The sequence below is a fragment of the Caloenas nicobarica genome, chromosome 2 (genome assembly GCF_036013445.1).
Source record: "Caloenas nicobarica isolate bCalNic1 chromosome 2, bCalNic1.hap1, whole genome shotgun sequence".
NCBI classification, from domain to species: domain Eukaryota; kingdom Metazoa; phylum Chordata; class Aves; order Columbiformes; family Columbidae; genus Caloenas; species Caloenas nicobarica.
Window position 1 is genome coordinate 119,496,420 of NC_088246.1, and position 22,555 is coordinate 119,518,974.

General features: G+C 40.7%; 1 protein-coding gene across 4 annotated transcripts in view; it reads right to left on the minus strand.

The window, feature by feature from the left end:
- Window positions 1-6,333, minus strand: part of TRAPPC8 (trafficking protein particle complex subunit 8) — a 59,685-nt gene extending 53,352 nt beyond the window's left edge. For all 4 annotated transcript variants that reach the window (XM_065629492.1, XM_065629491.1, XM_065629490.1 and 1 more), the window contains exon 1: window positions 5,961-6,333. In XM_065629492.1, the coding sequence (XP_065485564.1) occupies window positions 5,961-6,117 (157 nt within the window). In that variant the 5' untranslated portion in view covers window positions 6,118-6,333. The remainder of the gene's footprint in view (window positions 1-5,960) is intronic.
- Window positions 6,334-22,555: the final 16,222 nt, after the last annotated feature.

Genomic DNA, 22,555 nt, shown 5'->3' on the forward strand with positions numbered 1-22,555 from the left:
ACCAGCATGCCTGATTCACTTTTAAATACTTGTTTAAAAAAAACAAAAAGTCTTGTGAGTATTAAATATTTATTTCAGAATTATGCATGAGAGTTGTGCCTGACAAACAGTGAGCTACAGCATGCAGCCTCCAAAAAATGCAATGCAGTGAAGTGCCATGGACCTGGTGTTTATGACAGAACCACAAACAGCTAGGAAATATGCAAAATGTTGGTGTGGAGAGATTGCATATTTAGAAAAAGTGAATTAGACTGTTACCAATAAAAGTACTACTAAAAAATAAACAGATTCATTATTAAAATTAGCTTTTAAAAAGGGTGATAGCAGCCTTATATTATTAGCACACAGTATCTTACACTGTTTTGGCTTTGTGTTGTTTATCCAAAAAATATTTTCCTCCCATTAAGACCAACTTCTCTAAGAAAGACATCAGACAGAAAAAAAAAAAAAAAAAAATAGTCCCAGGCCCATGCAAAGGGGTCAATACCAATCCTAGAGGACAAGGAAGCAGCAAAGTCCAGCAAGACAATCAATTAATGGCAGTATTTAACTCGAAGTTAAAAGTCCATATAACTGTGACAGCTATACATAGGGTGCCTTTATTTTCTATATGTTTAAAAAAATATCACAGGCAAAATTCTTATTTTTCTTCAGTGATATGTGATGCTTTTTATTCTCTAAGGCCCTGCTTTTGTTTTGGTGGTTTTATCATTTTTCAAAAAAAAGAGTCTCAATTTCCTGAAAAGAAAAAAAGACTGATCACAAGAAAACTAAGGTTTTTTTACACTTATGTATACTGGCCTACCTTTCTACTTAAGGTCTAGCTCTGTGATCTTTTCACTATAATTCTATTGGGCTGCAGTCTCTTCTGTATCTTACAGACAAAGTTACATGTTACCATAAGCAATAATTTGAGTTTCACATAACTCATAAATGCAGAACTCCCTTTGTAGAATCTTTGTGAAACCTGCTCACTCAAGCCATCTGTCTTTAAAAAAGTATTCATGACATTTTCAACAGACATTACAATTACAATCCTGGGTCTGCTCTGAATTTTCATGACATTTTCCCTATTTCAAACCAGAAGCACCACCAAGCAAGCCAGACTGGAAGTGCAGGCAGAACGCATTGAATACGGTTACCAAAGACACCTGCTGCTACCACATATCCACAGTACAGCTCTCGACTCCTTTGCATTTTGTTTTCACAAATCACTGTGTAGCGCATACAAAGCGGAACAAAGGAAAATTCTTGTTCTTCTCCTCATCTTGCAACTAACCACAAAATTCACACTGTGAAGGTCTCAAACTGAAGCTTCGGTCCCCTCCAGCCAGAGGAGCACTCCACACCTTTTCCACAAGCCTTTCCAGAAAAAACAACTGCACAGCCCAAGCCAGATCACACTAGATGTGTTTACGGTCCATCTTAGCTGTTAAAACAGACTTCTATCACAGTCTGAACCAACATAGTTCTACCCTCCTCAGTCACACATTCACTCCCAGCTTTTAGCCAGCGCTGAAGCTCATGAGAAAACACACTGAAGCAATTTAGAGAACTGACCCTTCCCAAAACGACCTGAAAAATCTGTGGGGTTTTTTTTTCAGCTATAAATTTCAGATTGAACTTGTTCATCATAAGGCTGTATCAATACAGAGGATGGCAACTGTACTGGCTAAACTTAATTCATCCAGTTCAGCTTTTCTATCAGAAAGCTGAAGGGGGGGGATTTTTTTGCTTCCCATGTTATCATACAGATAAATTATCAACCCTACTGCCACATGACTACTGAAAAGATCAAATGTAAAGCAAGTGGGAGGGACAAACAACTAAGAAACTAGTCTACCTTTACCTGTGCAGCTGTAACACTAAAACTCATCCTTGGTGTCTCTCCTAAACTACAACAGACATAATAACGAAGAGCAAACACATTTCCCTACAGGATGCAGCTGACATTTCTGGCGTATGTGCAACGTTAAGGACCGACATAAAGGACATTCTTGGATCTCCAAAAAGCTCTTGCCTTAATTCCTAATAAAAAATTTCTAGTGTTATACATTTCCTTTAAGTGTTCATAAGATCATTTCAGAAAGTATTTTGCCAAAAGTGGGAGTAGTAACATACATAAGAACAAGATCTTTCTCATCAGAAGCTGAAAATATTCATATGTTGACTAAAACACATATGAACAAGGAATTCCTAACATCTAAGCTCATCAGATAAATGCAGTGTTCTTATTACACCTCCTTACTTTCAGCACATATTTAAGGCTTAGAATCAGATACAGTTATCAGAAGCTCTCCCCCTTTTAAAAAATAAAATAATAAATTAAAATTAAAAGATAAAACACTTTGGTTTAAGAGTAACAAAGGCTATCCTAAAGTGACACTTGCTAGTTGACATGTACACTGTAATTGTCCTTCCCACCAAGACAGTATTAGTTCAGACAGTATTTTTATGGATTCTTAAAAACAAGATACTATTTTAAAGAAAAATCTATACAATACATACATTTGTTAAATTAGGCATCAATTGTTATTAACAAACGCAATAGCTAAGACAGACTGCCACTTTGAGAATAAATGTGAAGGTATAAAATCCACAATATGCTTTTGGTTTCCTTTATCAAAGAAAAACTGAAGCATGGGGAGGGGTTTAGTTTTGTTTTCTTCTGAAGTCAAGACTCACCAGGACAGTAAAGTTTCTCTCTCACTTTAACAATTTCTCCTTCAATAACAAAAAGTGACTTACCTATGGAAGTCAAGAACCTAAAAGTAAAGAGCACTTTGAACACTGTGCTCTGGATTTCCTACCATCACAATTTGCTATATTGCAGAAGTGTTTTTGGCTACAACAACATTAGTAAGTCATCGATAAGTAGAAGTTGATGAGTAGATTAATACTGATCAGTGCACAGGCCCCCTCCTAAAATCTACATTATGTATGTTTGTGGAGTTCTACTTGAAATTAGACACAATCTGGCTTCCTTGGACTGAGCAACTGCAAGAAGCATGTGGTTTAACACTACTTGAAGAATCAAGCAGCAGTCTGGACCTTCACATCCCTGTTAACATGTGAAGGACAATATATGCACAGTAAAAAGCTCAGCTTAGTTTCTGTGTATCAAAACTGTTTTGCACATAAACCACAAGATTCATTTCATAACTGCATTACTACTCTAAGCGAGAACGCTGATGAACGTGCAGCCTTCAGCAGGCTCATAAGCTATGTAAATCCTTAACTTCAGAGAAAAATCTGTATTGCAACAGGACTCTGAAAATGCAGTAAGAAACCAGCGACTTCAAATTATAGAGGAAGTAGTGCATGTATTTTAAGTTTTGTAGAAGGGACAGCTTATTTCTAAAGAGATAAAATATTAATCAACCAAATTTTACATTAGAAAATCAATGAAAGAGCCACTAAGACAGGAGTATTAATTTAAAAAAAAAAAAACACACACACCACACAACCACAACACAAACACACAGCATTTCATACTCACTTGGAAAAAACTGTGCTTAAAAGTGAAAACATCAAAACAATCACAAGCAGAGAAACACACAGTTGTGGAGGATCAGATCATTAATCATGCCTCTCCTCCTCTTAATTGGTTACAAAAAGCACTGTGTAAAAATTTTACTGCTAAGTTTGGTCAAGCCTACTAAGGTACAGCAATTTAAGAACTTATCCAACATTTCTAGATCTTGTACACAGGATACAGTTAATAACGTCACTATGCAACAAGAATAGTGACTCCAACACGCACGTCTCCCTGTCCTAGAACTCCACAAAGTCCAAACTACAGGAATTGCTTACTGCTATACAAACTCATGAGAAACTTTATTACACTGAACTACTATTCTGCCTGAAGAAAATACTGCTTGGTACTGCTTGCCTTACCATCAACACACTGGCTTTCACCACAAGAAGTTACATATAGCACGCAGTAATGTTTCCTCCTCCATGAAGCTAGAATAGGAAGTCACGCTAGGAGTGAAGAACTGCAGTGGCACTTGCAGCCTATTGAATCAGAATACACAGAGAGTAGTGCAGCAACAAAACCCACAGTACCAAGCTTCAGCTTCTTGGTTCTTTGACTGTCAGGTTTTGAACAAGATGGTTCAGACTGTCAAAGTTATGCAGCCTACGCAGAACAGCAAGGATGCCCCTTCTCAAAGATATGTAACAAAAGCCATAGCTGCAAAATTAGGAAATTAATGGGGATTTAGAGGCAGTTCACGGAGGTGTTACTTTACACTGTTCCATGACAGAGCTTGCAGAAGACCAATTACAGAAACATCAAAAAGTACTACAAAATTATGAAAAACAAACAGTATAGTTTTTCTTTACAAGTTTTTAGAAGAATGCAGAAATTGAGTCAGTATCGGTATCTCAAGTAATAAGCTCAAAGCCTTACATTATATCAAGGGAGGAAGTGTAATCTTTAGCCATGATTAATTCCTTTACTAAAAGACAGTAAAGACTAGTTTGGTTTATATAAAGTACTGACATACTACTGAGGTCTGCATTTACAGGGGGAAAACAGAGACTAGTTCGGGTTCGCAAGTTCCTTAACTGTTGCAATAGTCGGAACAAAAATATTTACTACTAAGCAACAACAGAATTAATTATCCTTCAGAGTGAATGCTTCATTTTGAATAGTCTGCCTGATTTTTTTTGCTAGATGCATTTTGAAAGCCTTTCACTAAAGAATCTAAAGAGATATTTAAGTAACTTCAGAACAGCAAGGATGTGAGCTGCTGAATTTATTATTTTTATCTCTGCATTCTCACAGAGCTCATGAGTGTTGCTAAAAAAGGGAAAAGGCTTTATAAAGAAGTTATGGCTACTAAGTTATTAAGACTTGTCACAGAATTAAGGCAGATTTTAATGCATACTACTTTTAAGTTGGTGCCTTTTTTTTTTAAATAGTAATGCAAAAAACTAACTCAAGTGAAAATATAAGCTTTGTTTTCCTGCACTGTTTCCTCAACACAGGACATGAAGAGACTGAAGTCTGAGCTGTCAGAAACCAAATCTGACAAATGTCACTGCATTGCTATTCTGACAAGCAGTTCTATTCCAATTGCTATCCTGCATACTATTCTGATGAGCAGTGGCTTGAAAAGCATAGTTTAGTTACATTAAAAAAAAAAAAAAAATCCAGATAAGTTGAAGCATTACAGTAAAAGAATCCCAGAGTATCACCTTCCACTGGTCAGTTTCTCTGGTCAATATCCAGTTTTGCTGCTGCTTTACACTATCACTTCACCTGTGCCACACAACTAGCTCAGTTCCCACCTGCTCTTTGCACACCTCTTACTCACAGAAACAAGCAAAACAAGTATACACCATAAAACTACAAGCGAGAGAAAGCAACGACTTACAACTGAAATTACAACTAATGTTGTAATGCATGTAAGGTATGTAATGCATGTAAGGTATGACTAACGTCATACCTTCAACAACTGGATACTTTTTTAACAGCCTTTCCACGGGTGTGAAATCCAAGAAAATCTACAGCAAGAGGCAGGTACAAGTATTAGCCAGATAACAGTGAAGTCGTTTTAAAGGAAAAAAAAATAGGGAAGAGCTAGATTTGCAGACACCCTTCTTCTCAGCCGTGTGCTGTGATGTCTCCAGGACGAGCCTAACTTCCAAGGCTCCACAGAGAAAAACAAACCGAGAAAGAAATCAAACAGACTTGACAGCCACCTGGTGCAACCCCGCGAAGCCTGTCACCGCTCCAGGTAACACCCGACCGAGGGGACACCACCGCGGTCCGGGGGAAGGGGTCTCGCCTCAGCCGCGCCGCGCAAAGGAGGCGCCGTGACAGCCGCTCCGGCCAGCCGGGCGGGGCCCCTCGCCCCCCGGGCGGCCGCCGGGCGGAAAGCAGCGGCGGCACCGCCTCCCCCACCCCGTGTAAACAAACCCCGCGCCCCGGCTCCGCTCCCGGCACTGACCTTCCGAGGTGAGGCGGCAGAAGGGCTTCACCAGCTCGGCGAAGCTCAGGTTGTTCTTGCGGGTGAGCTTCTCCGCCTCCTCGCTGCACAGCGCGGCCACCAAGGGCACGAACGAGTCCTGGATGAACTCCTGCACCGACTGCACGCACTGGGCCATCGCCGCCGCCCGGGGGCCCGAGCCGCCCCCGCCACCTTCCTCCGCTCTTCTCCGCCCGGGACCGCCGGCTTCCCGTCCGCCCGTCCGTCGCTGCTGCTACTTCCCCGCGGCTCCCGCTCCGGCCGCCTTGCCTCGGCGCCGCGGCCACCGACCGCTCAGCAACCGGCCAGCGCCGCCATATTGCGCCTCAGCCGAGCCCCTCAGGTAGCGCCCACTCCCGGCGGCCCCCGCGTTCGCTCATGTGATTGGCCGAAAGGGGGCGGGGCCGGGCCGGGAGCGCACGAGCAGAAGCGGCCGAAAGGGGGAGGCGACGGTGGCCGGGCGGGGGTGGGTTGGTATAATATGTTTCCCACCCCCCGCCGCCGCGGCTGTTGGTACGTTCCGAGGCGGCTGTTCGCCGGGAGGTGCTGCCAACGGCCAGCAACGGTTTTCGCCTCGCTGAGCGTGCAGGCGGCTGTCCCCGGGCCGGGGGCGCCGGGAATCGCAGAATGTCAGGGATTGGAAGGGATCTCGAAAGCTCATCTAGTCCAATCCCCCCGCCGGAGCAGGAACACCCAGATGAGGTTACACAGGAAGGCGTCCAGGCGGGTTTGAATGTCTCCAGAGAAGGAGACTCCACAACCTCCTTGGGCAGCCTGTTCCAGTGCTCTGGCACCCACACTGTGAAGAAGAAGTTTCTTCTCAAATTTAACTGGAACTTCCCGTGTTCCAGTTTGTACCCATTGCCACTTGTCATATCATTGGTTGTCACCGAGAAGAGCCTGGCGCCATCCTCGTGGCACTCACTCTTTATATATAAACATTAATGGGGCCTCCCCTCAGTCTCCTCCAAGCTAAAGAGCCCCAGCTCCCTCAGCCTTTCCTCATAAGGGAGATGCTCCACTCCCTTCATCATCTTCGTGGCCCTGTGCTGGACTCTCTCCAGCAGTTCCCTGTCCTTCTTGAACTGAGGGGCCCAGAACTGGACACAATATTCCAGATGCGGTCTCACCAGGGCACATTAGAGGGGGAAGAGAACCTCTCTGGACCTACTAACCACCCCCCTTCTAATACACCCCAGGATGCCATTGGCCGTCCTGGCCACAAGGGCACAGTGCTGGCTCATGGTCATCCTGCTGTCCACCAGGACCCCCAGGTCCCTTTCCCCTGCACCGCTCTCTAACAGGAGGCTGCTTTGCGGCAGGCCGAGGGCTGGCGTTTGGCCCCCCGGCTCCGACCGCTGCACTTCCCCTGCCCAGGGTGCCAGCCGCGCCGCTGGGCAAGCCGCCCCCCTCACCCCGCATCCCCGCCCCTCCGGCCGTGGCTGGGCAGCCGGGGCCAGCTTTTTGTCCGGCGGAGGCGCTGCCTGTTAAACCAGGTGCGGGGCAGGGGGAAGTTGAATCAGCCAGGGTTTTGCAAAGCTATTAACCCAACAATTAAAAAAAAAAAAAAATTAAAAAGCACACAGTTCTGGAGTTATTAAAAAAAAATAGCCAGAATGGTTAAAAAGTGAAGAACTGCTCGGGGTTTCTTTGGCTGGCCTGTTGCTGTTCAATTGTATGCATAAAACAAAAATCATGCAAAATAACTTCATTTTTGAGATTTACCTATTAATGCATGATCGTTATACAGAATTCTGCTTTTACACTTGTAACCTGAGTAAGGAAGTGAGATGAAAGACAGACAACAATTGTGATAAGTGACAAGAATGAGTAATTTTGAACGTGTTTTTTACAAATGTGGAGTATCGGAGTAGGACTGGGTTTTAACATGCTGTCAGGGACAGTCCCTAAGACAGGGCTTGTAAACATCACAAAAAAAAGCCCTTATGTCTTTGGAAATCAAGGCTTGACTATGAGATGGAGCATGATTTCAAAAGTAAGATCTAGAAATCATTAGCCAAATTTCTGAGGTTTTGACAGGCCTGTCAGAAGCAGAAAATTTTTACAAATTACTGGTGAGCCAGGTAAGTGCAGGAGAGACCTTATTCTGAGGAAAGACTTAAAACATGAGATCACTCCTTCCTAAATGCCAATGTCAGTGGCAGAGATGTTATCAATTGCATTGAATGGGAGATCACACATTATTTTTCAGATGCATGATTTACAAAGGCATAAGAAGCCAAAACTCATTTCTCCCACTGCCAGAAGTACTCTTTACGTGCAACTAATTTCCACGGTAAGTCATCATGTATAAGATCCTTAAAAAGAAAAAAAGGCAAAAGGAAGATGAGGTTATTTTTACAGTCAGTATTACAGAATTAACACATCCTAATTGAAAACCAAGTAAAAGTCATAAAAATAATATATAATTGTCTTCCCTAACAAATTCAGTAATTTGAAAATTAGTGTTCACTCATTCATCTATATCAATTAGGTTGACTTCTTTGAATGAAAAATTAGTTATTCATTTAATATAGGCAGTAAGAAAAAAAGCTAATAGACCATACAACTCGCTGTTTTTTCAGGCCTGAGTCCTGGGAATGCTATCCAAAAGCTACTAAATATTGCAGAAAAAATATTTTGGCTTTGATAGATTTTTTAGAACAAGTTGAAGGCCAGCATTCTACAAATATTTATGGTGGATCCACATTTGGAAATTCCCCAGTGCTATTCCAAAATAATGTTTTCACAGATATTTTGAAGTATGACCTCCACATGGAGGCTTTGGAACAACAGTGTCTCTCCCACACTCTTAACCATTACTTCAGAACAATACACAAATCTGCCAGATTGAACTGGATCTGAAAAAGTCCCAAACCTGCTCACACATTACATTAAAGTTTATTTTAAAATTCTGGCCATCATTATGTCTTTCTGGCAGATATTCAATTTTTGTTTATTTGTTGCTCTCCAGTCAGGGTGTGGCTGTGAGCAGTCTTCAGTAGCTGCTACAGAGTGAAAACTCTTTTTTGTGGCTTACACAGGTGAACTTTGTAAATGTGTTGTGTTTGTTTTGGTTTGGGTTTTTTTCTTTTATTTTTTTTTTAAATTAGAGCAGCTCTGCATTCTAAACCTACATTTGTGTGCTCAACATTTATTCTTTGTGTATGAAAACATGTTGTACACATTTTCTTTTTAGCCAGCATTAGCAATTTGATCCTTAGCATTTCTCTCCTGATAGTTTTCTCTCAGTATGACTCTGTCCAAAGGACTGGTTCCGTCACGCCTGTTTCATAGTCTCTGCCATCTCATGGGCTCTGTAGTGTTTTCCCACGATGGAGAAACTATTGATGCAGCCTCTGGTTTGCCTGCCCTACTGAGAAGGGATGAACTACCCCATCTTCAACAAACACAGTAGCTCAGGGTGTTGTATCCCAGATCTGTTGCAAAAAATGGTGTAGTCAAAGAGGATTCACAGAATACTATCTTTATTTACAGGGCAAAAGGCACGTTAGAAGGAATATAGCATAGCATCACTAATTACTTTTATAATTCCCAAGCCTGGCAACATGTTCACAAATTTTTTTCTGACACTGTACAAATAGATGGGACAGATATTGGACAGAAGCGCAAAGGGATAATACAAAATAATGAATCAATGCTTTAACCATCTGAATTATTTAACCAAAAATACTGTTTCTTACAGAGAAAGAGATGGATCAAAGGAAATGCAGGTGAACAAAAGTGAGATTGTGTAGTATGGGGTGGGACGGGGGAGGCCTAGTCAGAGGGAACAGAAAAAGAGAACAAATAGTAAGAAAGTGTCTTGAATAGACCAGAACAAAAGCATCACTGAGACAAAAAAATATGTGCACTGTTTCAATTGTAAAAAAACATAACATGACTCTAAAATTTGGACTTGAAACTACCTGTTCTCTACCCCTCTGGTGCTTCCTTGCTGCTGGCAGGAGTGCTTTTTCACCCCTTTGGGCTGGAAGCTTCCTGAACTTAGAAGTTCTGTGGTTCCTGTGTGCAGATCGCCTGGCCAGAGATCAGGACCTTTCTGCTTCAGTGAGCTGCTACTGAGGAAGTTTATTTGAAAGGTTTTTTTCATCTGTTAATACAATCATACTTGTATTATTGTGCAGGTTTAAGACAGAGGAAAAAGAATAAAGAATTGCAAATGCTGCAATCTGAGGTTGAATCCAATGCTTTTATTTGCAGTTACTCGAATATGGAACATGTCCATTTACCTGTAGGTTAGTTACAGGTTAAACTATACCCCTGAAAGTTTACATCAGGGACTCCCAGCTCCCTGCAAACTTCAAGGGTACATTTGAGTTTTTGCTCAGTTCAAGCTTCTGCAGAATTACGGAAGTGATGTTTTGCACAGCAATTCACTCCAGCATAACTTGAGGTGAGATTTGAAGATTTAGCTAAAATCATGCAAGAAGCTACATATTAGGGGGTGGAAGGGAAGTTGGTTGTTTGAGGTTTTTTTAATAAATCACACTGATACAGTAACAAATCATTGCAAGTTAGGTATCAATGCAGATTTACAGCCAGTTAGCTGTTATGTGGTAACTCCTCAAGGTTGATTCAGGACCCTGATTTCTCAGCTTTCAGATTTGCTTACGGCCTTCACAAGCCATAAGCAAATGTGATCCTGGCCAATGTGATCCTCTGTGTTGGCTGTTCTGCACCAGCATCACTGGAATGGAAGATGAACTGCTGCCAAGGAGAGGCTGTGGTCCCTGACGTCTGCCATGCACAAGTGGCCCTCTGAGTTCCACTGCCTTCCGTAGATTAGGAAAATCTCTTGAAATGCCCTTCTGCAGCTTGCAAGATGAGCAAAAAACGACACACACAAACAGAAGAAAGAAAACTCCTCCTGGGCTGAATCAACACACATTTTCCCAAGAGACAAGGAAAAAAACAATTCTGAAGGAAGATTTTGCACAGCAAGGCAGTAAGAACTGTGCTAGGGGCCTCGAGTGTGTACTAGGCCTGTATGCACCAAGTCCATGGTGGCAGGAAGACATACTGGCCGAAGCAGAAGGTCAGATCTGAAGCTGGGAGGGTTAAACAATAAGGTTTGCCCAGCCCTGCCTCAGGGTGGGTCATAAAGAGTAGATGATAGCAGATGGTCCATCTCCAGCTGTTCTGAATCAATGGGACACTCTCATGCACTTTGATGGGGATGAGATGGGAATACCTGCTCACACAGTTCTCCTTCCAGGCAGTTCCTCCTGGGAACAACTCCCTATACCTAGGCAGAGCTAGAAAGAGCTGGTAGCTCTTGGTGGTCCTGCTCAAGCTGGGAATTCCAAGGTAACAGTTCTTTAGAACCTCTCTTTTGTTCACCATTGAAGCGGCCATCTACCACTCCCCTGACTCAGCCCAGGATCAACAGCAATCTTTTATTCTTTGCCGGTATTGCCCCAAGCTTTTAAGCTAAGAACCTCTTTTTATTAACAGATGTCAATCTAAAAAGTGTCCATAAGAATCAAGGTAAGTTTTTCATATAAGTATGAAGCCTGTGCGTAACAAAAGAAAGAGAGAAGTAGAAGAAGAAAGGAAGGAAAGCAAGGAAGGAAAGCAAGGAAGGAAAGCAAGTGAGTCTTAGCTCAGCACCAGGACCTTGGCTCCACTCACTACAAAATTTAAGGGCAGGTATAACTCATCTCATAAGAAAAAGTGAAGCTTGCTCCCTCGCTCTCTCTCACACACTCTCTCTCTCACACTTTCCTTCTCTTTTCCTAATGATCTCAGAGACTTCTACCTTAAAACAGTCATCCTTGCTCTACATTTATTTAAACTGTAGTTGGATAATCTTCCAGATTCTGGAGGGCCCTTTGTCAGAGGAATTCCTGGGGATGTTGCCCCTACTTGATGAAACTGAATCACTAAATTAACAAAGGACTGACTAACAAACTGATTCTTAATGTGTAGGTGTCATTTGAACTAATTTCCCCGAACTGTTTTCATTTTTGCAGTGTTAGTCACATGCAGAAGCCCAACATATAGTGTGGTCCTATATCAAGGTGTATTCTGAAGTACATGGCTTAGAATATGGGTAGTACGCAGCTGCGACTTGTAGGTGGTCAAAAGTGAGTAGCAACATGCCATGTGGATGAGGGGCAAGCTCTGGTTATGCTATACATATACAGAAGTGTAGATGAGTAACTGAAGGTATGAATTAAAACCAGTTAATTAAAATCAGTTCCTTAGCTTCCACTCTGATTTCACTGAGCTTAGCTGTCAGAGTGATGTTAAATTTAAGCCATCTATATAAAAGGAAAAAAAAATCACTGGGGCAAGAACTAGAGAACTTAAATGTGGGGATGTGAAAATGCAGGTGGATTTGTGATTTCAGAACTTTTCATGATGTAATCATGAACATATTACATCTTCTCACCTGAGGTGAATTCACATGTAAAGCCTTTAAGTTAAAGAAAACAAAGAAACAAACAAACAAACAAAACCTTTTCCTTCCTATGCCATGAAAATAAACAGTATTTTCTCTCTAACATAAAGCTTTCTTTTTTATTCCATGCTATGTAGCAAAATAGTAAATAAATCCTGACCTGAAGCTACCTTTTTAGTTCAGTTTGCCAAAAAATTACAGTAAATTGGACTGTACTATGCCATGTATGAAAACTGAGCTTCCTGTAAGTCATTGAAAGGTGATTTGCAAGTTCCTTTTGCCCGTGACTTCTGTGGTGGCCCACCAGAACGGTGCTACCCACCAGACCGATGTCGCCCACCAGACCAATACCCTAAGCTGCTTTGGCCACTGGCACAGAGAGCAGCAGGGAGGGAAGGAGAAGCTGTCATGTCCTCGAGTTACTTGTAGTGTAGTTGGGTCAGATTGTGGTTTAAGACCAGATGGAATTTTTCTAACATATGGATATTGGTTACTCATCTCCACGGAGAAGCTACAAATTTTCACATTACCAGGGCAAGCTGTGTTGTTAAAAGTTCTGAGATACAGACTTTACAAATCATTGCTATTTGGTTACATTTAAATATTTTTAGCCAAACAGCAACGTGCTTAATGCAGAGGAAGCTTGCAAATACATCTTAGTATTATTTTTTCTCATCTTTTTTCTTAAAAGGCATTCACAGCACATTATTGTTGTATTCAACTGGATCTTCTCTTCTGCTCTTCAACAAGAACAGTTGGAGACAGGAGAAGATGAAAATGAGCCAAGGAGTACATTCTCACTTAGCAATCAATGTTTTCCTGGCTCACAAAGAGTATTTTTCCAGGCTTTTAGTTACATAAATAAAGTGCTACGTAGTCATACAATAAAATGCCTTGGGATGATAACATCAGAGTTTTCCATTGTTCACCAGATATTACTCTGGGGGATAAAATCAATTTGAGATTTCCTGTCTTTCATATTATTAGAATCACCTCTCTGTCCACAAACAGATTTCTTTTACCACATTTAAGAAACCAAACAGAGCAAAACAAGTAAATAAACTTTTCCTCATCATTTAAAGAAATACAGTCTTTGAATAAACAGTGCCGATTTTCACTGCAAAAAGTATTTCGATGCACTAGAGAGGCCAACTTCAGCTTGCTAGAATTTAAGTCACAATAGTCAAGTAGATGCAATTCATCTACCACACCACAGGCTGATTGAATAGAAAGAATTTTTTTTAACTGGGTTTAGTGTATGCAAAAAGGTGTGAGAAGTAATATTTCCAAACCAACATTTTGTTATTTGGATTCTAATTAACAGAATTTACTGTATTCCTAGAAAGTACCCTATTTAGACTCTTTGTGGCTGTAAATTATCATGGTTGGCAAAAAAAAAAAAAAAAGAAAAAAGAAAAAGAGAAATAGCACTCAAGAGATTATTTTTTTTAACCAATGGCATAATCAAAAATTCCCTTGGAAAAGGTTTTTTTCTTTTCAAGTTACATGTTCCTTCCATTCTGTGTGTCTGGAGAGAAAGATGAAACAATCTGAATAGCATGTAAAATCTATGAGTTTTAGTCAGCTTAATAATCCTTTAAATGTTAGTGCTTGCTGAATAAAATCGGCACTAAAAATAGCTACTGGGCGTTTCTATTTATCTTAGGAGCCATCACGTGGATATCTCCTTATGGCAGAGTTTCACAAGTAATTGAAGCCAACTTAAGCCTCAATTACTGACAAAAAAACCCCTAAAACAAAAACAAAAAACCAGCAGGTCCACCCTCCCTAATTGCTCTCCGCTTTGTGCTACCACTTTGTGCCTCCATAAGTCTTTCTCAAGTGGACACAAAATCACCTGGAGCAATGAACTAACACATCTGAAAATCAACCCTATTTTTAACAAGTGGTCCATTTTACCACTTGGCCAAAGCTGCACAAAGAGGAGAAAGGGGCCGTGGCTCTGAGCAGGTAATGGGACCAGCCCTTTCAAAGGAACCCTGGGCTGCGAGTGACCTCAGCCATCTGCAAAACCACCCTGGAGGTGATGAAATGTTCCTAGATGGCCCTTAGATGGCATGAACTGGACCTGGAGAGGCAATAGGATATAACTTGGTCACTGTTTTCATTTGGATGAGAAGTGTGCTTGCTCACTGCGCTTTGGGTCCATATGAAATGGGTTTAAATGTAACTGAACTAGAAAATGCTTTCCATGGGCACAGCTACTGCACTGAAACTGCTGATGGGAGGCCACTCCACAAGCCAAAAAGTGTCAGCTGGTCCAGTCTACATAATCCACTCTTCTTAGGCCACACAACTTGCTAATGAAGCCATAGCCGTGCCTTGTCTTCTTTCAGCTCCATTTTGGGGATAACTTCAATCATCAGCTACTGTCTGCACTGAAAGCACCAGAGCTGCTTCCTCGGTGACAGTGAGCAAATGGGCTGGCAACAGGGAAACAGAGAACACAGAACTTTGTTTATTGAGATGTACAATATTGCTCTAAGTTTTCTTGCTCTAAGATATGCTACTTTTATTCTGCAACACCATTCAGCTTCTCAATTGCTGCATTATAATCTGAAGCATAAAGTAATAAGTTCTGATCTGAATTATACCAGGAGTCACAGAATTTAGTGTGCAAGATGTGATCTTTCCTCTAGTACTTATAGGAATATAGTCCTGAGCTTGGGAAGAGATGGAAGGCGAAGGGTAGAGTAAGAGCACTTCACTCCAGCAGCTTCCAGACAGCACAATGCCAACACAAGTAAGAACCATCCTCTCTGCTAGGAATTAGAATTAAATAGATAATTATTTTTTTTGCTGTTTGGGAAAGAAGGGAAATGGAGGAAGGAAAAGGAGTGTCTTAGATTGCATCTGTCAGTGCTGGCTTCCAAACTGGAAAAACATGACCATAGGATAATTTCTTTTTCTTCCACGTCTCATGTCTGGTACCAGCCATGGCAAGATAAAGTCCAAACTTTCCAACCACTTCCAAATGGCCTGCTTAAATTTTTACATTTAGCAATTCCATTTAATTCAAAAAGGTATTTCACATTACAGCATAAATTACACATCAAAAGCATGACATTACCAAGTAAAAACAGAAGCTTTTTAAAAATTAAACATCCTGGCTGACCTTCAAAATTTCAACTTCTGTTTCAGTATAAGGTGAAAAAAAATTAATAAAGTCATTTCTTGAGGAACAACATTCCAGTTACCTGTTAGATCTGCACTTACTGTACTTCACAAAAATCATCATATATTCCTGAGCTGAGACTGCCCTTTCCTTTGAAAGGGGGCATCCTCTAGAAAAGGAAAAATCTAGACTTTTTCCATTGCTGGAACAGAGAGACTCACAAACTCACCTCTTGCCATTACAGATCCTCTAATAAGTGGGCAGGTGCAAGGTGATCAAAGAGCCCAACAGCAAAGAGGTGTAGTGCCTCTAATCTGAGTGTGGTCCGTGTGGCTACACCCTTTTTAAATAAAGGCTTTGCAGTAGCTCGCTTCCCATTTGCCTCCTGCTCATGCTGCCTCTGGGGCTTCTTTTCTCTCTAGTTCACTTTCCAAAAGCCCAGCCAGCTGGAGCGAGCCGTCCCTCAGCCAGCCACTGGGTCAGGCTTGCTGGTCCCGTTCTTGGGTGGAGGTTTCTTCAGGGGAAAATGCTGTGTCAATACACAGAAAACTGAACGTTCACTCAAGCATGCATTCTCACACAGGAAAAAAAAAAAAGAAAAACTATTCATTTGTTATGAATAATATCTACTTCAAATTGATCAAGAAAGCAGTGAGTGATACTGGTCAGTCAATACTACATGAAAAAGCATAACAAAAATATGGGAAGCTAAAGTAGCGAACACGAATTACTAGTTTACAAAGAAACACTAGAGAAAAATGACCACAGCAGTGTACAAAGCTGGACCTGGAAGGGCGGTACTGCAAGGAAAAATCATTGGACCCAAATCTCAGTTTGCTCAGAGGTCAGAGCAATGGTCTGAAGGTACATGAAGGATGGGCACGATGGGAGGCCCTTGTGGCTGCAGTGGGAAGGTCCATGAACCTGTGTGGAAACCACAGTTACAGATAGGACTGGAGCTGGAGGCAAGTATCAGGAAGAGAGAAACTAAAATACCAAGTAAAGTTTTTAAAGTTATTTGGCTTCAAGCAGATTATTTTCCTATATGTTGATAACAAAAAATAATTTTCAGGCACTGGTTTTTCTCATTGCCACTTTCTCATGAAGGAAGCATGGAAGGTAAGTAATTTCATAAATTAACAAAAATATTTTAATCCTTCTCTTAAAACACTAACCATTAAAAATATCTGTGCTTATATGGCTTAGCTTTTTGGCTAAATTCACAAGGGTTTCTCCTGGGACAATGCTGTGTTTCTCAAGGTACAAGTGCAAGCTATAGATTACACCATGATTTTATAAAACCAGCTTTATAGCAACACATGCTGTCACCAGGCAGCATGCGTCTACTTCAATTGATGTTACCCAGTTACTTAATTTTACAACTCAGTCTAACAAAGGTTAAGACATTAACGTTTTAGGAAGCAATACCGAATAATATAATTGTTAGAGATTACTTTCTCATAGAATAGTTTCATTAAGATCAGGTAAATAGATGAAGGGTCATCACGGAAGGAAGCTCACTGAAGTTAAAATTCACATTTCAAGGCAACAGCCCTGCTGCCTGACATACGTGCATGCTCTAGTGCCTCCCTTTGGGGAGTGGGAAATACTTGTCTCTTTTTGACTTGCATAAATGACAGGAAACTCGTAAGAGGAAATCTTCTACAATCTTAGTATTTTTAATTAGGACAAGGAAACAAGGAGGAAAGGCAGCTTAGTGTGGTCTTTTTAGGCCAGTCAACAAACATCTGTTGTGCTTCAACATGTATTTTCAATCGTAAAATCATGGCTTACGTGTGGGTGGGAAAATGCTCTCTGGGTTCAGTAGCAGTGTTCGTTCTATGCACGCTCAGGTTACACCAGGGGAAATGTATCCCAGAGCCTCTGTTCAGGAACCATCTCCCAGTGTCTCATCCCCTTCTGTTATCCCCATTTCCTTAATACAATTTTGTGCAGATTATCTGTGAGCACAAGTTATCTTGAGTTATGCTATGCCTTGCTTGAAGGGACAGTGCAGCCACATTAAGAGCCCAGGTGGGAAAACTATTTAATGTTTTATCATGTTACGATGTTCCCAGCTCTTCTCTCTCAAGGTTATGCTCATATCCCTTCAACAGAGACTGTGTTCACTACATACCATGGATTTAGTAGCTGTTGCTCTTGTCAGCAGAGCTAATAAAACCAGCTTGCAACGCTAGGTCAGCCTCCTTGAGCTATTGCCTGCTAGAGCCTTCTCATACCATATTTCTCTCTCTTTCCATGGGCCTGTCCCACACCCTCCGTGCTGGGAGGACTGGATGAGGGCGTCTGGTCCCCAAGCCCCCTGGGGTTGGCTCTGCACTGGCGTTTGGAGCAGATGCAGCCCCGCAGTGCTCACAGATGGGTCTGGCACCGTGTCTGGGTGAGGTACGGGAGAAGGCTCAAGTCTCGACAGAGCAGCTCTGTCATCAGGTGGAGGCTCCACAAGGTCAGGTGCTGCCAGATAGATTTACACATACACAGAGAAGGTGAGGGTATTGTTTCACCTCTTTGGGGAATCAGTCTGAAAACTCATGACTGAGCATCACTGTCAATCTTTGTAACTCTCCAGAACGCTTAGCTTAATGGTGCCCAAAGCCCTCAAAAATAGAAAATAAGGAACTCACGAATACTGAAAACGTATGTATGAGTAGCAAAACCTCTCTGAAATGAATCAATAAATACTCAACTCTGCCCTACTTGAACAGTGGTGTACTGGAGCTATTTCTTTCAAATTTGTGTAAAAAGTGCACAGCACTCAGATAAACAACTAAGCTGAAGGGTTTGAGTCTATCTTTTGATTAAAAAAAAAAAAAGTGAAATTTTGTAGGTGAGTTGCAATAAACAGAGGTCCCTTTACTTGTTCTGCACTTAGAGCCCTGAATATAATGCAATGAATACCTCATTTTCAACTTCTACTGTCATTATCCTCATCAGAAGTCAGTGGCCTTCATTGATAGCAGCGCTACCAGGGAAGTGCATGCTGCTTCTCCACCCCACTGCCTGGTTGTGTTCAGCCACCAGTTACTCTTCTAGAACTATGGAACAATTTTTTTCCCCTAGATATATGAGCTTGCACTTTTTAGGATTCACTTTCTTTGAATGGGTCCAATTTATCCTGGAGTCCAGATCACACTGCACAATGTCCATTGCCATAATGATTTATCCTTTCATCTGTGCTTTTCACATCTGCAAATACAATTATTTGATGGGTTTATATTTGTTTCCAGATTATTCATAGGAATATTATCTTAGATCAGGTGTATGTGGTTTTGATGCTACTTTGTAAGAACTGTCGTATAGCATTTCTTATTTCTTGTGTACCTTATTCATATTATATGATGCTAATTTATTTTAGTTTGCAGGACATGAAAGGCTAGGTTAAATATTCTACAGGAGTGTACTACATCAGCACAGTTAAAAAAAAAAATATATATTTGTAACTTCATCACAGAACAACCTGCTAAGTCCTATTTCTAAAACCATGTTAGTGAGCATCAATATATTTTTATTGACTGAACTTCATCTTTTACGTTTTATAACTGATGAGGTCAACCATGTCATCTGAGTCCAGCATTGGAGGACTTCCATTGCGTGCTCAGAATTATTAACGGTAATTAACAGCAAGACAGAAAACTCCTCAGCCAACTCTTCAAGGATTATTGGGTGAAAGTTCTCTCTATCTTCCTTTCAGAATATTTATTCTTAATTAATGTGGTTTCATACTTACATTGTCATTATGGGATGGCAAATTATCCAGTAGCCTGATCAGACACAAATAGAACCTTTTGCCTTTACCAAATACCGTAGCTAACAGTTGAACACTTCTTTGCACCATTAGCACTCTCCTATCAGTCTAGTACAGAGCCTTAGCTGCTGTTTTACCTTCTTTTGTTTTTACTTCTATTGCCCCTAGTTTTACTAGGCTTGAATTTTCTTTGGCTTCATTTGGTAATTTTTATTGACGTATTTTTGATTGCTATCTACTTCTAACTATTGTCTTTCCTTCCAAATCCAGAAAGGGATTTTAATAAAATTGTTCATTTTAATATTTAAAATATTGTGGAACACTTTCTCTCCAATAAAGTCTTCTGATATACACCCTCATTTTCATTGATATTGTTAAGTTTCTTCCTGAATACGTTCTCAGATTTTCTTATTTCTTTATATTTATTTTTTTCTACGAAACTAATTAGGCAGATGTAGACAATTTATCTGTATGCTGGTATCTAAGTAAATAAATACACATCTGTAAATGCCTATTTGGCCAGAAATGTGCACATGTAACAGATCTTGGCTGAGCCTGTACTCTGTCTGCCCTTATTTGATGTAATTGGTCGTGAGCACTGACCTTGACGCCACCACAAGCTTCCAGCATGGTGATCATTCCAGCTCTTCCCACCACCGTCAGGTCTGTGTATGTCACCTCTTCAGGACTGGAAAATTACCATCAGTAATTCCTAAAATCTTCGATGCAGTTTTACTGCTGTCTTCTTGAGTCTTCCATTCTCCATATGTCAATGATGACAACGTGTTTTTATTTTCACGTATTATTGACAGGCATTAAGGGCTTATTTGGAGTTTATATTTTTTTAAAGAGCATTTACTTTTATCCTTCATGATTTAATGTTTTCCATACATTATTCATACTTACATTAAGACATGTTTTAAATGAGTGTGTGATTTACCAGAAAAAAATGCAGTTTTAGTCCCTGATTGATTTTCTTTTATCACCTTTGCACTTAATTATCTTACAGTGGCTAATGACATTTTATCACATTACATTATTAATGCAATGATATGCAAAGAAATCAAATTTGGGTATAACTGAGATCTAAATCTAAACCAAGTGACACCAAATGTAATGCAGCAATAGACAAAATTAGAGTTCAGCCAGTGGCATGATGTTACCATTTTCCTCATGATTTATTTGATACTAAGGAAAATCAATAACTGGCAGAGGAAATTTGTTGACTTCATTCTGACTGACAAGATTTCACATATGCTGGAACATATTTTGTCGCAGTTTCTCTAACAATGCATATTGCTGACTTTTTTTTTAATTTAAAATGAGGCGTAATTCTTCTTACATCTGCTTTTATTATTCATCAGTGGAGTAGCATATGAGTAAATAGAAAGCACAGGAACTGCTATCCTTCTGTTGTCAATACATCTTTGATTTGGCAAGTTAACAACATGACTGTAAAAGCTGTTTATATGTATATGAGATAATCATCACTGCAGAGTTTGGGCCCAGAAAATGGTGGTATCTTCCTCTAAACCCAAATCTGTGATGGAAATTTCCACAAAAAATTGCATTTACTGGAGATTACTAATTTTACTGTAGGCCACATACAAACTGAAAGATATCGAACTTGCTGATGCTCTCATCTTGGAGTTGCCCAGTCTACTGCATTTCCCTTTTTATTTCCTACTCAAAAGTGGGTGGTACTTGAATTTGCTTCTGTAAAAATATTAAGCTACGGAAAATACATTGGATACTGGAAAATATATACGTATATTGAGACATGCACAGATATTAGTTTTTCTGCTTCTATATTCAAAATTCCACAATATTAAAGAAAATGAATCAATTGTAATAAAAAATACACAGCCCAAAAGATATTGAAACTTATTCCAACTATACCTAACAGAGGAGACAGACAACTTTTACCCAAGTGAGAAAAACACAGAGAGATCCCAATTCACTCATGTGCATTACTAATTGCATTGCAGTTTTCAGTACCTGTAGAAATAAGGGGGAATACTACTTTTGTTCTTCAACTGTTCACATGTTTGGGGGCACCTAGAAGAAATCTGCTTTTATTTTTATTCATCACAGGCAAAAATAAACCAACAGTTACTTTGGTAGGTTGCTTTACCAGCCGCATTAAGGACACTGTGCAATGTTTGCACATGTTCAACTCCTTCCAGGATTCTCTCTTGGCACTTTTCGTGTTCCTCCGGCTCTTGTTTCCACTGTGGGCAGACAAGCTCCATGCACAGGGATGCATGAGGTGAGAGAACATGCCAGAGAATGTCACAGCTTAGTTTCCACTGCTCAGTAGCCCCTTGACACCTTAACTTCCACTAAAAGTAACCTACGTTTGTGTCCATTGACAACACAAGGACATGCCTCATGTCTTCCATTGCCAAGTATCGTTGTTTGCCACAGACATCCCCACCACAGCTATTATGAGAGTACTGGGTGAAGAAGAGGATGAAAACAGGTAAAACAGAGAATCAAGGTCCTTACAAGTAGAGAGAATGAAATAAATTTCTCCCAAATATCTGTTGTCGTTGTTTATAATTTGTAGCCATCACTTCTTTCCCCCTTTTCATTGACAGTGGTAGTTGACAGTCCATCGCACTGGCACAATGAATGTGGGCCGTTGCCGTCTACACATGAGTGTGATCTCCAGTGCTAAATGGAAATTCATTTTAAAAACTAATCATTGACTGAATTATCAGCCTCAAGGTAACAATAGCAGTAGGCAGCAGTAGGTAAGTGCCTCGTCAGTTGCATCGGTGTTGAGTTTTTAACTAAACTATGTTTTAACTAAATGTTTTTAAACAATTTTTAAATTTTTTAAACAATGTTTAGATTTCAAACAATGTTTTAACTAAACAGCATCCCTGCCAGCGTTCTAACTCCTCTTAAAAATCTTAGTATTTTCTAAGTATACATTACAGGGAATCACAACAAATACACTGTGTTTATTTGATTTTGACACTTATTAGGCTTTAAAAATTTCGAGGTCACGACTACCCCGTGGATACTTCAAGACCTCAGTCCCCTCCCCATCCACAGCACCCCTGCACCCAGGGATGTACACTTCTCTTGAGAAAAGGAGGTGCCCTCCACCACTTCCCCAGCATGGGGAGAGATTTGCCACCACCCGAGGTGCCGCAGGGCCGGAGCGTCGTGCCGGGGCCACGGTGGTGGGGCAGCTGTCGGCTCGGGCGAAGGGGTTTCCCGCTGCCCGGTCCTGGGAT